Source organism: Eptatretus burgeri, chromosome 16, assembly GCF_056783735.1.
Source record: "Eptatretus burgeri isolate ZD-2024b chromosome 16, Ebu_testis_v1, whole genome shotgun sequence".
Taxonomy (NCBI): Eukaryota; Metazoa; Chordata; class Myxini; order Myxiniformes; family Myxinidae; genus Eptatretus; species Eptatretus burgeri.
The window spans coordinates 55889496-55907241 of record NC_140976.1 but is presented as its reverse complement, the minus strand read 5'-3'; the positions used below and the strand labels follow the sequence as shown (position 1 = coordinate 55907241).

General features: G+C 42.9%; 1 protein-coding gene across 6 annotated transcripts in view; it reads right to left on the bottom strand.

Moving 5' to 3' along the window:
• LOC147011108 (protocadherin-9-like) overlaps positions 1 to 17746 on the bottom strand; it is a 474017-nt gene that overhangs the window by 308992 nt on the left and 147279 nt on the right. For 5 of the 6 annotated variants that reach the window (XM_085860423.1, XM_085860424.1, XM_085860422.1 and 2 more), the window contains one exon: positions 10840 to 13219. In XM_085860423.1, coding sequence (XP_085716549.1) covers positions 10840 to 13219 — 2380 coding nt within the window. Of the gene's footprint in view, positions 1 to 415; positions 2743 to 10839; positions 13220 to 17746 lie in introns of those variants that run through there. The other variant, XM_085860426.1, reaches the window with a different exon arrangement.

The window sequence follows — 17746 nt, the reverse complement described above, 5'->3', positions numbered from 1 at the left end:
ATTTTAAACATGTTCAAAATTTTACGACGTACTCGGCATATGACACACGTTCCGCATGCGATGGGGATAAGTTTTACACACGATATGTGGACGCTTACACACGTCCACAAAGGATACTTATAAGCTACTCATAAGTCGAAACACGTCGCATTTCTTTTTTATGATGTCTTTTTTATCTTTTGTCTTTTTTATTTTGTCTTTTTTGTCTTAAAAAAAACGTAATGTCTTTTTTACGCGAAACTTATTTCTAACTTATGTTTGATGTGCTTTGAACCAATTCTTTATGTAGTCCCAACACACATCGACGTATGTAGACGTATTCCAATGACGTCTTCCGGTCGACAAAAAAAAAAAATTAACGTGTTTCCAGCTTACAACTGCCAGATAAAGACGTGTTCCCAGCGGTTTTGGGAATTGGTATATAAAAATGGTGTTCATAAAAGGGGAACCCAACAGTGTTTTCGAGTCCTTTTTGAGTCGATGTCCATGTCAGCAGTAACAGTATCAGTATCAGTATCAGTATCAGTATCAGTATTAGTATTAGTATTAGTATTAGTATTAGTACTAGTAGTAGTTTGTTCATGTTGGCAGTAGTAGGTGAGTGTGAGGGGGAGGGTGTGGGTTATGATGGATCGTCCTTGCGTTTAACGATTTAACGATTTAAATGATAAACTCAACGATTTAAATGGCTGCATCTCCACTATTGAAAGTAGACGCTTGCGCTCAACAATTGGATTTTTTTCTACACTCAACGACTTTTAAACGGTACCACTCAGCTATTTTCATTGTTTACAATGAACGATTTAAATTGCTGTCACTCGCCTTTGTTTTTTGACGCTGGGGTTTGGAAATTTGAAGCGTTTCTTTTGAACGTGTTAAAACGCTCAAACTCGACTATTTTAAATAGACGCTGCCGATGGACAATTGGAATCATTGCCAAGCTAGACATCGAAGTGTGAACATCCTCGTCATGCCGAAGAAAAGTTTGAAGAATGCTGCAAATAAGTGTCCTGGCCGTGGCCGTGGACGGTGATGCAAGAACGATCCATTATACCGAGTCTTTCAGCCTATGAGTAACTTAAAAGTAACGTCTGTCGACGTGTGGAAACGATCGCGTAACGTGCCAACAACACGTTAATCATAGGTTAGAAATAAGTTTTGGTTACGCTAAACATTACCTCGGCGTGTCTCAACTTATGATTAACTTAGAAGTAGCATGTGTTGACGTCTGTCAACGATCGCAGACCGTGCATACAACTTGTGGCCAGCATAGCGGAACGTGTGAGTCATACGCCGGCATACGTCATGAAATTTCGAGCATGAAAAAATTTGAGGACAACCAAAAAGTACAACGTTTAAAGCCAACGTACAACGACGTATGGCAGTGTTTTTCAGCGTGCTCTCAATGTTATCAAAACTTACCCATAACGTATTCAACGTGTGGCAGCGTTTTAGAAAAAAAATTCAAAAATCGGCATACGTTGGCTAAAACGTCAAGGTGTGACCGGGCCTTTAGCAAGAGACGTTGCAACAGAAACTTGAAGGTTTATGATGTTAAAAAGAAGAAAGATTTCAAATAGCAAAAGATCAACACCACAGCTTAATCATGTAAAACAGAACAGAATAAAGATAAATAAGGCAATGGCATTTATAGTGGAAATCGACCTCCTCTTTGATCTGATATTTTCCATCTGTGTGTGCTTTCATCTAAATCTGATATGACTGGGTGACTGTTCTCTTTTAACTTTTCAGGCAGTCATTGTTGGAGAGCCTACCTGACTCCACCCATCATTGAAACATGATGCAAGATTATACGGCCACCATTTTGGTGACACGCAAAGCCAAAGACATCTTTGGATGTCACCATGCCTTCCCTGCAAGTGGAAAACGACCAAAGCGACTGTTGAAAAGATCATCAAATATCAAAAGGCTGGAGCAAGATAGACGTCACAGGCCTTGTGACGATCACAGTATGTATAGGCCTCAGCGATCGAGGCAGTGGTCTGTTTCGTTGACCTGTCTGTCAGCCACTGACTTATCAATGGACATTTCCTTTTACCTGAAATTATGCACAACAATAACTCGTATGTGGTTAACTCATGTAATTCTGTGGAACAGTTGGGTATATTGTAGTTGATGCCCATTGTACTTCCTCTTCCGGAGCACTGTTCAATACACCGTGTGTGTGTGTGTGTGTGTGTGTGTGTGTGTGTGTGTGTGTGTGTGTGTGTGTGTGTGTGTGTGTGTGTGTGTGCGCTCTTTCCGTGGTTATTATTTAACCTCGTTAGGTCCTGATCTACCACACTGTCGATCTGTGTTTGGCCCCTCAGATTGAATGTGGAGCTTGTGATGCTGCAATCCCAGGTTCAAATCACGGACACGTTGCATGTTTGTCCATTACATATACAATTTCATGTTTCACATTAAAGTACACTAACATATCTCAATGAATCTTGCACTGCATGTGATTTTCGTTGAGGTTCCTCCATGAGTGTTTAGTTCATTATTTCATTGTTTCCATTAAGCCTTTTTTAATAACCTTTATGCCTGTTCCAACAGAATGACAAAATGCACGAATGAGTTTAACGTGCAATGAATCATTCCACAATACAAACACAAATTGTTGTCCATTGTTGGGGTGCCATGTGTTTCCTTGGTGTTATTGCTTTTTTTTAATGACATCATGCTTTGTGTCCATGACGTCACATGTAAGAGCTGTTTCCATTGCTGCTTCTGTGAAGTCTGTGATAGCATAATAGGGGAGGGTAATGAGTTAAATATTCCATTGTTGCGATGAAGTAACGAGATGTGGGAATGCTCCTTTGATTTTTTTGAGCAGGAGAGTGAGGAAGGGAGAACAGAGTTGGGGTTGTGGGGGATTGGGGAGAAAAAACAGGACAGTGTTGGGATGGGGAGGTTGATGACTTTGGGTTTGTGAGGGGGTGGAGGGGAATTGAGGACTTGAACTTACATTTTACATTGTGCAGATGTTCCCGCATGTCCCTGTTATTTTATATTCCTTGCACTCTTTCTCATACTCTGCAGGCACTGCTAGCACAATAAATTTGTTTGGGGAGGTTGTAACCAGATGATCAAATAAAACTGAAAAAGGCGGCCCAGACAGCATTTGCTCGAGTACCACTATAGCATTGTTTACATGGAGACTGCCTTGTTGTTCAGCAGTGCCAAGTACTCCATTTCATGGGAGTACTTGCTTGAGCACTTTGATTCAAGCAAGCCACTTGCTCAAGGACATGCTCCGGGTGTGTGCTAAGCCTGAAATGTCTTAAACAGCTCAAAGTTTATCAGATTATTTCATACAATTTTCACGAGTATTTATCGTTTTGAAAAAAGGAAAGAAAAGATCATGGTCAGATCAGTTCTATGACTGTTAGATGGGACGATAGTTATGACCGTAGAATATCGGTGGTCACTATGCCGAGGTTCTGCTTCAGACACGGACATTCAAAATATTCCTGGAACAAGGCGATACTAGTCGAAGATATGCCAAAGTTTTATTTTATTATATTGTTCAACATGCTGCCCAAGTATGTGCATAATTAGCAAGGAATCCTTTTTTTCTCTTACTAATCACGTTCTTCTCCTATTGACGGATAAAAACATTGGCATTTGTTGTACTATTGTGAGTATCCCATTCCGATAACGTTTTGAACAACCCACGTAGGATTTACTTCATACACACACCGAAGAATAACTCAGATGTGTGTATGATCTAAAATATGATCTAAAACTCTTCCTCAGAAATCTAAAACAGGGAAAACTAGAAGGGCACTCGGTAGAGAGCATACCTCCAACACACAATGCCTGATCCACGAGAACATATTGGGCCCATTACATTTTTGAAATTTCATTCCATATATTGTTTTTGTCCCTATCTCTCAATGGTGAAGAATCACTTTAAAAATTAAATAATTCTCTGGATTATAATAATAATAATATTACTTTGGATAATAAGATCTGGATTCAGAACTTCACCAAAATTGAAGCAATTCTTCCTTGTCACATACCCAATCTGTCCAACAAGTTTCATCAGAATCCGTCCACAACTTTTTGAGATATCGTGCCATTTATCGTTTCGCCTTATCTCACAATGGTGAAGAATCACTTTTAAAATTCCAGTAGCCGGATCTGGATTTTCACCAAAATCTAATTGCTTTGTCCTCGTCACACACCCAACCTGTCCACAAAATTTCATACTAATCTGGCCACAACCTTTTGAGATATCCTGAACACAGACAGACAAACAAACAAACTAACAAACAAGAAAAAGATGTCGTGCAGAGCACACAATGCAGAGCAAAATCCACCCCCCACTCCCCCTCCCTCTACAAAGGTTGCCATGGATGCATCAAATTGTTCATTTCATTGAGATTAAAATTCACAATCTTAATCAAAGTTCAGGTCAATCGGATGAAAACTGATTATTTTTTCAGATTGAAATTGATGAATTTAGAAGTTTCACCTTGAGTTGACCTTTGACATTTTGACCTCAAAAACAGTTGGTTTCCCAATTCAGTGATGCAATATGCAAATCCTGTTCAAATTTCAAGTCAATCGGATGAAAAAATGACAATTTCAGATATTTGACCTCAAGATACCTTTGACCTTTGACCTCAAAAGCAATAGGCTTCTCAGTTGAGACTACTTTTACAACTTGGTAAAGTTTCATGACGATCAGTTTAGAATTGTGACCTGTAGGCAACAAACAGACAGACAGACAGAATATCAAAATCGACGAACCAATATACATGAAAAATCTTCGATTTTGCAAGTAACAAGAATACGATGTCATGCAGAGCACGATACTTGCAAAATCCATAAAACCAATTTGACCTCAAAAATAATTGGTGGTTGAATTCAGTGACCAGATATGCAAATCCTCTTCCAATTTCAAGTCAATCGGATGAAAATTCTAACATCTGTGGGCTCCATTCTAACCGAAGAGATATCTCACTCTCAATCAGTACACTCATCATCGCAACAAACATGCTCCTTTCTTCCTCTCAGCACCCCGCCGCTTCTGTACAACCCCTCAAATCTTGTACACCCCCCCCCCCATGCGCTCCCTTCTTCTTCACCATACCTCTACCAAGTCTCATTCTTCTCCTCTCCCCACCTATCCCATCGCCCTCCTGCACCTTGGCCATAACCCTGGCGTTGGCTTCGTGGTTAGTGTGGTGGCTTGGGATCCGAGGGTCCTGAGTTCGAGCCCCATTGGCCGCTGAATTAACACCACGGGGTTGACTCAGCCTGTCATCCTTCCGAGGTCGGTGAAATGAGCACCAGTGTACTGGTAATAGGGGCACTGCCTCAGCGGCATAGCCGCGCCACTAACCAATGATGCAACCAACAGTCAAAAAGGCTGTACACGATGGGAACCTTGGCCGTGCTTGCTCTCATCATCTCCCCTCCCTCTCTAAGCTTCCCTCTCAACCCTCCCTCGAAAAAAAACCTTCACACTCTTTCCCCCTCCAAACTCCCCCCCCACCTCAGCCTTCTTCCTCAACCCCCTCCTCCTCATCCATCTCCCTCAACTCTCCCCCTCAGCCTTCTCCCTCAACTATTAATCCTCACCCTTCTCCCTCAACTCTCCCCCTCACCGTTCTCCCTGAACTCTCCCCACTCACCCTTCTCCCTCAACTCCCCCCACACCCTTCTCCCTACAATCTTCCCCTCACTCCCCCTTCGCAAAGTTAGCCCCACCCTCAAATCCACAAAGGTACCTCCTTCCCCTCCCTCTCTCTTCCATGTTCTCCAATCTTCAACTGCCCTCTGCCCCCGCTCTTATCACTCCTCAATGTACCTCAACCCATCACCACCGAGCCTTTTCTCCTCCTCATCCGCCTCTCCCCAGGCTCTTCTGCAATCCCCCACAATCTTTCAATAACTATCCTTACTACCCCTCCCCTCCTCCCTCGTCCTACCCTCCCCCTCCCATCCCCTGCACCCAAAACCTCATCCCCTCCCTCTTCCTTAACAGTGTGGACCTCAAACATCCGGGGCCTTCACTCAAACCTGACAGATATTTCCATACAGGTTGCCACTGACAAACCAGACGTAATTTGCTTAACAAAAACTTTCCACCTTCAAGACATCTCTGACTCCCAAGTATCTCTTCCTGGTTGCTCCCTCCTCCGGTATGACAGACCTGAGTCTCGTCCTGGTAGTGGAGTTGCTCTCTTCAAAGACTCCATTACTCACCCACCATGTACTACCCTCACTCCCCCACACCCCAAGGAATACTTCTGGCTACGGCTTCCCCTCCACTCCCACCTTATATCGATATGTGTACTGTACCGTCCACCAAACAGTGATGACTCCATTTACATCTCGCTCTCTGAAAACATGGACTGTATCTCCGAAAAAAAAAAAAAATTGTCATCCCAACTCTCTCTCTCTTCCTCATACGTGGTGACTTCAACTGTCATCATGCAGGTTGGCTGGGTGTGGGTACCTCTCACCTGCTATGGCACTTCAGAAAAAGACTTCTGTGACTCATTGGGACTGACTCAATCAGTCAACTTCCTGACCCAGATCTCAACCAATGGTACTCCATCTCGTCTGGATCTGATTTTGACCCATATCCCTGAAAATATCTGCTGTTCTTCCTCCACTCCAACGGTTCATCTGACCACATGCTTATCAAAGTAGACATCTCTCCGGCTGTTATTAGAGAACCACCTCAGCACCGTCGAGTCTGGCATTTCACTCAGGCTGACTGGCAGGGACTTCAAGCAGCCATCAAACTTCTGGAGTGGTCTTTCTTCACTACTTCCTCCAAATTCTTTCATAAAAACTTGCTCTTTCTCCCTCTCATGCACAGATTTATCCTATCTCGTCTTCAGTTGTCCAACTCATCATCCCGCCCATGGTACACTGAAGCTTGCGATGAGGCAGTTGTCCTGAAACAATTGCCTTCGCCTCATGGAAGGCTTATCCAACTGAAGGCAATCTCAGTTCCTTCCACAAAGCTCAAAACAAATGTGTGTCTACCCTCAGGAGAGCCAGAAAACAATGTCTTTCTCATCTCAAGTCTGAACTTTCAAACCTGTCTCCCTCGTCCAAATCCTGGTGGCATCTAGTTCAGTCTGTTTATGGTGTATGTTCCCCCTTAATCCCCTCCCTTACCACAGATGGCCGCACAGCTGACAATGCATGTGAAAAGGTCGAATGCCTAAACTCCTTATTTGCTTCTAAATCTAGTGTCCCAAATCCATTGCTTTCTTTGCCCACCTTACCCAGTCACACACAGTTGTTCCTGGACTTTGTGTCCTTTCCTCCTAACAAGGTGGAGAGTTTGCTGTCAAAACTCAACTCAGATTCTGCAACCGGTCCAGATGGCATCAGCTCCCGTGTCCTAAAAACCTGCTCTGGTGCTCTTGCTCACCCTCTCTCTGTTCGATTCACCCTCTCATTTGCTCAACGTCATCTGCCATCTGCTTGGAAATCAGCAAACATGACTGCTCTGCATAAAAAATGTGCAAAAACAGATCCCTGCAACTACAGGCCAATCAGCCTTCTCTTAATCATCAGCAAGGTTATGGAATCCATCATCGCTTCAGACATTAAATCTTTCCTCTTCTCCAATGCCTTCATTTCCGATCATAAATTTGGTTTCAGACCAGGTCACTCGACCCTGGATATGCTGCTTCTGCTCTCCCAACAATGGATGGAGGTCCTCAATGCCAGACATGAAATCAGATCCATCTCCCTAGATATATCGTGTACCTTTGATATGGTCTGGCACCCTGCCATGCTCACCAAGCTCTCTTCCCTCTGTCATTGTGCAGAGCACAATACTTGCTAAATCCATCCCCCCCCCCTCTCCAAAGTTTGCCATGGATACATCAAATTGTCCATTTCATTAAGATTAAAATTGCCAATTTTAATCAAATCCCAGGTCAATCAGATGAAAATTTATTTTTTTTCATATTGATGAAAATTGATGATGATTTTAGAAATTTGTCCTTGAGTTGACTTTTGACATTTTGATCCCCAAAATAGTTGCTTTCCAAATTCAGTGATGCACTCTGAAATTGCTGTTTAATTAACAAGTCAATCGGATGAAAATTGATGATTTTAGAAGTTTGACCTTGAGTTGACTTTTGACCTCAAAAATAGTTGGTTTCCCGTTTCAGTGACGCAATATGCAAATCTTGTTCAAATTCCAAGTGAATCGGATGAAAAAATGACGATTTCAGAAATTTTACCTCAAGATAACCTTTGACCTCAAAATCAATAGCCTTCTCAGTTGAGACAACCTGTAAATCTTGGTGAAGCTTCGTGAATATCGTTTTTAATTTGTGACCTGTAGGTGATAAACAGGCAGACAAACACACAGGCAGACAGACAGACAGAATAACAAAATCGACTGACCAATATACTTGAAAAATGTTCCATTTTGCAAGTAACAAACACACAGAAAGGGGTGAAAACATAACCTCCTTCACCTTTGGTGGTGAAGGATGTGAATAAAACCTTCCTTGCTGAGAATGCAAACAACTTTATAAACTGCCTGGATTGCGATAATCACATGAGCAGCCACACCTCTCCTTGCAACCTGATTGGGAATATTCTAAGGCCGCTCTCATTCATCCCCAGTTAACGCACTCTCTAATTAGCCAGCCCAGGTCACGCCAATACACGATGGGGACCTGCTTGATTGCTAAGCCTTTTAAGCAGGTGTGGGTGTGAGGCTTAAAAGCTTTTCGTGACGCGTCTCAGCTTGTTGCCTTGGTGCTCACAATCCAGGAGAAGTGATGATGTGATCTTCAAGTACTGTGGGGCATTCTGATAGGATACTCCCAGGTGCCTTTGTAGACTTGGGGCACACTTGCTTACGTCTGTACACCGTCTTTGAACCACATGGGGAGAAAATTCACACAATGCATGCGTTTGACTTGCAGGTCTGGACCATATCAAAGATGCGTGAAAGTCCTCTATTGTTTTGGTTGAACATATCGGCACTGCTATGACTCTGAGACCTCAAGTTTGAAATCCATGGATCAACAAATAAAATAACATACGAACCGGTACTTCCGTGCAAAGAAAACTACAAGATGGATCCATTGTTAACAATACCTTCTAATTCTATAATTGTGCCCAAAGGGAGGTGCGAGGGGGGGGGGTGATAAAATGTAATTAACCTCACTGTGTTACGTAGTTATTTCACCCCAACCATCCTTCCCATGATTGCAAGTCTCACTCGATTGTTAACACTTCCAAATCAATATGCATCGCAAGCATCACCAAGATTGATCCAGCAAGCGAAAGACAGTCGGAACGATGTTTGCATCAAAGCGACAATCAAAATCGGTGATGGAACTGCAAAACCTATTTTAGCTCATCGAGGCAAAGCCATTTTGTGTACATCACACATCGGAATTAGCCGCACCTGACAGCAGGTCGATTCACAACAGGGGCTGGGATTTAAAGTAAAAATTGGGTCACGGTGTTGAACACATGCTGAATCTAACTGCGATAAAACTCAGACAAAAAAAAAAAAAGATGAGAGATGTCCAAAGGCTTGGTATAAGGCATGAACAAGACGACACCGACGCTCTTCATCGTCGAACTGTGCATTGGGTTTTCATTTTGTGTGTATGGTGTTTGAAGCTCGTCCGTGAGCCTTCAATGGTCGACACAAAAACGGCAGAGTGCAAAGGTCATGTGAGTTGCAAAAGCTTACATCAATAACCAGTGTATGAAATGAGTTTTCCCAAAATGCAGATTTAGTAATCCTTTCAGGCCTGGATAACCTATCATCACTTAAGACATGCAACGATTGTGGCAGTGGAAAGTTTTCAATCAACAAAGAAAGATTGGACAAATCAGTGTAGACATAATGAGAATCCTTGAAAAATCACCTTCCCCATGCCATGGGTAATATGTAATTGACCAGTTGTCAATTCAAAATTATTTATCACACCTTGGGTATGATTGCTCTTCAAACACATCATTCCACAGTTGGTCAAGCAGTTAATAGATGCATTAATCCACAGCAAAATACAACGTATTGCAAGAAACATGGGAGTTCAAGCAAGTGGGATAACCACAGTGGTCCTGTGGTATAGACTGCTGAATTTTGCCTCCAATATTAAACATGTATCGCACTCTACACATTCATGGCAATGCACTATTATGTGAGGTCCACACCCTCCAACCCCACCCCTTCCCTCAACCCCAGGCATTATGTTCCAAACTTAGTATCTCCTGAAGCACATCGATGCATTACATAAGGAAAATGTTGAAATTTTAAAATACCACATGTTGAATTTAACAAAATAATAAAAAAAAATTAAAATACCCTCCCCCCCCCCCAACCCCGAACAACATCACCCAACACCATCACGTATTTTTCTATTTTTATTTCTACTTCCTTCCACCCCTCCCACCTACTTTTCCAACATTTCTTCCCCTCATCTTTGTTTCTTTCCTCAGTTGTTCCTTCCCATAACATCAGTTAATATGCATATCATCCAGATGATTCGATAGTCAAAAGCATACACAAGAAAAATAAAACATCACAACTTGGTCCTCAAAATGCAGTTCTAATTAAAAAGATGATGACGTACCTTTGGGCCCGGTGAGGGCCTTGTTCTCTTTTGATAGCCACATTTAAGGAGATTACAACCCACAAGATTACAAACTCTAGGAGTCTACTTTCATCTGCATTTTTCAGCAAGTACTGCATAAAAGACACTATATACATATATATATATATATATATATATATATATATATATATATATATATATATATATATATATATATTTATATATTAATTCAAAGCCAAGTGTATTCATAGACAACACTTACCGGTTTGCTGCCAGTGGCAATTTGAGCATTTTGTGCAAATTCTGCTTGCGAACCACTGCTGTCTGACCCACTGTAGTGCTCCGAACAACTTGAAAGTCTCTTGCAATCACCAGCTGTGATCATGGCTGGCCCGAAGCACTCACTACCAGCAACCTCTCCAGGTGAGCCAGCCAGTAAGTGGAGCCTTGCAGGTCGAGGTGGCTCACTGGCAATGTTGGGGATCACCGAGGGAGGAGATCGGCGCATCTCAGACATCTCACGGTTATCACAAGGACGGAAGGTATTGTGCCGAGGGATTGTTCTTCGATCATCCCCTGCTGGCTCCCCCAAAGCCTCAGCGATTGATTGGTAAGTAGGTTCATCTCCCTTGCCTTCCTCAATTGTTACAATGCTGTAAGGTGCTGAAGGAGCAGTCGTGCCTGGCACAGACTTTTTGCTACTTCTCAGCTCTGGAGGTGCAGCAGAAAGCCATGTCTCTCCAGCTTTTCCCCGGCAACCAGTTCCTCCACCATTGCCTTTTTGCCGAGTGCCACGACAACGTAAAGCTGCAATGACAGAGGTAACAAGCAACACCACAAAGGCAGCACCAGCTGCCATAGCAACTAGAATAGTGTATCGCCCATTTTCCTCAGTGGACTGCTGTCCGTCTTCCCCTGGTTGCTTACGGAGGCCACGAGCAACCATTTCCTGCACATAGGTTGCATTGTTGAAACTGTCATTGACAAACAGGTTGACAAGTGCCAGGACCTGCAAAGGCTCCGGAAATCCTCCATCACTCACTTTGATAGCTAGTCGATGAAGGCCTCTGTCGGTAGGTTTCAAGGATCGCAGCAATGTTACGTTTCCTGTGGCTGTATCTATGGCAAAAAGGTCACTTGGATTAGGTGAAGCGATATAATATGACAGTGCTGCATTCTCACCACTATCATAATCCACAGCCACTACCTCCGCGACTGAACTCCCGACTCTTGTTGAAAGAGGCACAAGGTGGTACGAAGCATTTGATGGAGGAACCACTACTGTCGGAGCATTGTCGTTAATATCCATCACATTGATGGTGACCTTTGCTGTAGCAGTCAGTGGAGGATCTCCACCATCTATGGCGTACACATCAAAAGCGTAGCTTGCTTTTCGTTCACGGTCAAATGAAACATTGGCCTCAATCATGCCCGTAACGGGGTTGACTGTGAAGATGTTGTCACTTTTTCCACCTCCAACCATTGCAAATGTCACAAGCCCATTTTTCCCCTCATCAACATCACTGGCACTTAGTACACCTACAGTCGTAGAGCGAGGAAGATTCTCTGATAAAAAAAAGTTGAGCTCCTTGTTGGTAAAACGGGGTGCATTATCATTACGGTCAAGAACACGCACAAAGACTGTTGCATTGCCTTCAAGTGGTGGCACACCACGGTCCTGAGCAATTGCGGTCAGCCGAAAGAATCTGTTCTGCTCACGATCTAGTGATTCGGTGATGGAAAGCACACCTGTTGTTGCATTTAACCGAAATGAACGGGGTGCCCCTGCTGCAAGGAAATATATTATGGCAGAATTGTGACCACTGTCACGATCACGAGCACGTAGAGTCAGTACCTGGACCCCCGGTGCATTATTCTCATGTACCGAAACATTCATTACTTGTGGGAGAAATACTGGGGCATTGTCGTTCTCATCCAGAGCATGAACATGAACAACCGCAGTGCCTGTCCGAGCAGGATTTCCACCATCCACTGCAATAACTTCAACCATGTAGTCTTGGCGTGACTCATAGTCCAGAGCAGCAGCTGTTTCTAGCAGAAGCTGCATGTCATGATCAGGGTAGGCAGGTCGCAAACTAAATGGGGTGTCTGTACCCACAATGTGGTAGGTCACATGGCCGTTTGGACCTTGGTCAGGGTCTGTAATGTCAATTAGAACAATTGGTGTTCCAATCGGGTCCAATTCAGATATGTGTACGGTACCATCTTTTGAAGCTGGCTTAATGGCATGTACAGCCAATGAAGGAGTGTTGTCATTGGCATCAGTGACTGTAACCATAACTGTTGCAGTCGTGGGACTTGGATTGTGACCCCGATCATTGGCAACAACAAGGAGGCGATGGTTGGGCATTACCTCACGGTCAAGAGGCCCACGGAGTGAGAGCAAACCAGTGTGATCATCAAGGCGAAAGAGCCGCCGTGACTGTGCTGAGACACGAGGACTGAAACTGTACACAACTTCACCGTTTTGGCCGGAGTCTGGGTCATTGGCATGAAGCTTGGCAACAGATGTTCCTGGAGCAGCAGCCTCACTGACTGACACCTCCAGGTGGGGATTCTTGAAGGATGGTCCATTGTCATTAACGTCTTTGATCTCCACAAGAAGAATCGCTGAGCCTGTCCTGAAAGCAAAATAATATTTTTCAGTGCTGGAAATGGCTTGATAGTTCATTTGCACATATATAAATATGTATAAATTTCCTTGAAAGCAGTTCATAGCCAACATTTTTCATGATAAGAAATTGTCACCCATTTATAACATTGTAGTTTTCAAGCTCAATATGTGGCTTACTGTTTAAGTGGTTGTAGACCAGCGGGAGTCATAATAAGGCAAGTTTATTAGCTGGAATGTTGACCAATAAGGGAATTTCGAATTTGACTGGGAAACTAACGTAAAGGATTACACGATGTGAATGCCATCTTGAAATCACGAATGGATTTCCACAAGCGAGTGCAATCAGGCAAGTTTACTCTTTTTGAAAGGCCATGTCGGATCTTTAACATCCATTGGTGAATGCGAGAGAGCAGGACACTGCCAGCTACCATCGTAAATAATAGCAATGCTCTCTTCCACATTCCTAGGCCAAGTTAATTGTCATGCAAAACAACCATCAGAAAATGATATTGAATTATATTCATCAAATGGAAGACCAAATACTGCATTAGAGTCATCAGAAGGAACTCAAATAAGTAAAGAGCAAGGATGGAGTTATTAGGAGAAACCTAGATAGGATTCAGGATTCAGCTGCCACTCCTCGACCCTCAAACTGATCCAGGTGCAGCCAAGTGAGCCTTACAGAAAAATTTCTGCAATGATATACTTCTCCTGAGACAGATAGATAAATAAAGTGAAATAAAGAGTGAAAGAGATAAAAGAAAATAAAAAGAAAGAATTAGAATGAACAAGTAGAAAAGGACATAAAATGTCATAGCCCCCATTGTTGAAATTTTTTTGCTGCATGGAGTAAAAGGTCTAGCCCACATTTATGTCCAACTAAAAAGTCTCCAGTCTACCAGTCGGCCATCTTTCATCAGATCGCAAAATAAAGCGAGAGCAATGTGTATGCCATCATGTACTGGACTTGTGTCAAGTTTGAACAAAATCGGACCATGGATGTCTGAGAAATGCTTGGGAACACATTTTGTAACAAAATGGCCACCAGTCAGCCACATTGGATCTGATCCCGAAAAAAACATAATGTGCATATGTTAGCCATAATTCATTATCTGGGTGCCAAGTTTGAACAACATTGGTAAATGCATGTCCGAGAAATGGTTGACGACGTGTTCAACATCGGGTTTTTATACAACTAAAATGTCCTCCAAGGGGCCATCTTGGATCTGATCTTGGAAAAAAAGAAAAAAAAAAAGACAGACATATGTATTCCATCATATATTGTCTTTGTGCCAAGTATGAATAAAATCGGTCCATATGTCAGAGATATGGTGAGGACACACACACATGCATGCACAGACATGAAAATCGAGACCAAATCCATAAGCACCTGTTTTGGACAAAGTCCAACGGGGGCTAATCAAGAGAAATGTGAAAAATTAGAAAGAAGTGTGAAAAGAACAAAGATGTCGGGAAGAACCCAGGTAGATAGCAGTTACTCCCCAGACTGGTCTGTCAGCAGAGAAGCACAGTCAATACAGCATCAGGATATGGTACAAACAATCAAACAGAAGACCGAATACTGCATTAGAGTGATCAGCAGGAACCCGAATAAGTGAAAAGCAAAGATGGAGTCATCAGGAGGAACCTGGATAGGATTCAGGTTTCAACTGAAACTTCTCCACCCTCAAACCCATCCAGGTGCAGCCAAGTGAGCCCTGAAGGAAAATTTCTACAATTCACTTCTCATAGACAGATAGAATAAGAAAGTGAAATAAAGAGTAAAAGAGATAAAAGATAAATAATAGCAAGATTTATGCAATTTTTTTTTGGCATTTCCAACACTAGAAACACCCCCACCCTTTGGGAGCAGCTTGGGGAGGGGGTGAGGGGGGAGTAAGGTGGAGGAGATAGTGGGGGAGGTGGGGAATATATATTTTGTGCCATGACCAATACTCCCCCATCTGCAGCAGGGGTCAGTAAACCACTTGCACTGTGGCATGTGCAGAAGCAAAAATCGTAAGTCTTCCTGCCCCCCCCCCCCATTGTAGTGGTGGGGAGGGTGAATTTTGTGCCCATGACCTGACCCTGGGTACTACCAACACGTGTGCAAAATTTGATGGAGATAAGTTTAGCCCTGTTTTGTTCTATGATTTTCAGATGTACGAATACACACACACACACACACACACACACACACACACACACACACACACACACACACACACACACACACACACACACACACACACACACACACACACACACACACACAATTGCCTTATTTAATATTGTAGGATTTCTATGATGATAAAATACAGAAGGCCATGTAAGAATACATCTGACCATCTTACCTCTCTCCAGGGGATTGTGGCCTCCATGTGGCTCAACGCATGGTAAACCTCCAATTAGATTGTAATATTGGCACGGAACACAAAGACCTCATGCAATCCTTACCCTCCTTAGGCCACAACAGCAAAATCAGTTCCGATGCAGATGACAATTCCAATTAAGCCTAAGCTTTGTTCGCTGCATCTCTATCAATTATAATTTAATGGCACGAGTTTTAATTGATATAATTTGATGACAGACTAATGGGACGCTTCAAAATGTGTTTATCTATTAGTTTACAAGTGAAAGTACAGAGTGCAAAAACAATCTGTCGCACGTTAGCATCAGGTGCAACATACTTTTATTACAATATCTTGGATTTAATGCATGGGAGATCCAGTGGTACACAAATCGTTGTAAGGACAATCATCCTTGAAACAAAAATAATTCTTCACTTGAAGGAGGAAAAACAACCAGAAGCTCACCAAAACAAGCACGGAAATTTGCTTTCATGTGTGTAACCGATGTAATGAGATTGCATTGAGGAAATGTACTATCATGCAGGAGTAAACCATACATCGTATCAAGACGGGAAAGTAAAATGGGTTGCAACAAACAAAAATGCAATAATGTACAGCTGTTTCACCATTATGGAACTCGTAATTTACATTGAACCCTGGAGAGAAGAAAATTGAACATAATACAAGGTAATGACGATGACGATGACGACGACGAAGAGTGAACCAAGTAATAACAGATATGATGAGAAATTTGGCTTAATGGCATCATCCGGTGCCACTCGACCATAAAGTTTTGTTCATCAGGTACCATTCGACCATGAGCAATAGGATTAAATTGAAAGTCCAATACACTAACCTGATATAAGGCTTGCAGGGTCACCTGGAGGTACGCACACTCACCTGGGTTTGAATCCCGACCCAGCTAAAAACTGTCAGCTTGTTGTTTCACAGGTAGGGTGATTCATCAATGTGTGTGCCGTCCCTCGGATGGACGTTAAATGGTGTCCCGCCTGCTGGTATTAGTTGGTGGACGTTAAAGATCCCACGGTGTCCTTCGCAAAGAGTAGTTCCGACCTCACCAAATTCCTACTCTAACCAGCAGAGGGCACAGCTTCAGTGGCACAGCCATGCCCTCAGTCAATGATGCTACCCACAGCCTTTGCTGCATACGAACAAATGAACTCGGATATAAATCCAAGAATAGTAATAAAATATAATCACTCATTGGAAAAAGCAAACCAACAGTCGATCCTATAAGGATAACTAGAATTCCATCTTTGCATAAAAAAAGCATGTCAATACAGCCACGAATAAACCAATCCAAAATACTTTTTGAGTTCAAAATCAATGGCAGATTTTTGAAAAGTAAGAACTAATGGATGAAAAATTTAATACAACTTTGGCAAGCTTTAGAAATCAGTTGTTTTGTTTGATAAGCATTATGCAGCACACAAGCAAAAGCATCATTGGAGTATTTTATTGTCAGATCTCTACACTCCAGTTCATCAAATGGATTAAAGTACAAATTTACAAAAAGATGACACTGGCAGGATAGCTTATGCTTCAGTCACATTTGGCTCAGCGGCCGTAGGGTCTAAAAAATCTACGGCCACTAGCAATTAAAGGGCGCCGCAGTATTTCCACGGTCACACAATGTAGCAGTCACATATGTTTTTATTTTTCAGGTAGCCACACGGGGTATTTAGAAATTGTGGAGACCGAAAACGTGGGCGTGCCGTACAGTCTTTGATTTGATGTCGCACGGTGATCTTAGGGCGTCCCTGTGGCTGCCATATAATTTTCAAGGCAGACGCAAGGTAGCCTCAAGGTGCCCGCAAGGCGACCGCAGGGGGCCCTCAGGCGAACGTAATTTTTTATTTTTTGTAATTTTTTGGGGGTTAGCAAAATTCATTTTTCATTGATAAGAACCTACGGCAGCCACACGAATAACGCAAGCCCACCGTACGCCCAACGTACGGTCGACGTGGAACACATCTACGTCATGGCTACGGCTTGTCGAATTGCTATGGCTAACCCAGAAATGAAAAAAGTTATAACTCCGCGCTATAATTCCACAGAGACCCCTACGGCCTGTAAAAGATAGCCATACACCCGAGGGCCACCCTGAGGCCACCTCAGAAACTCTGCGGCCACCGCACGTTTCTGTCAATTCAGGGGGGAGG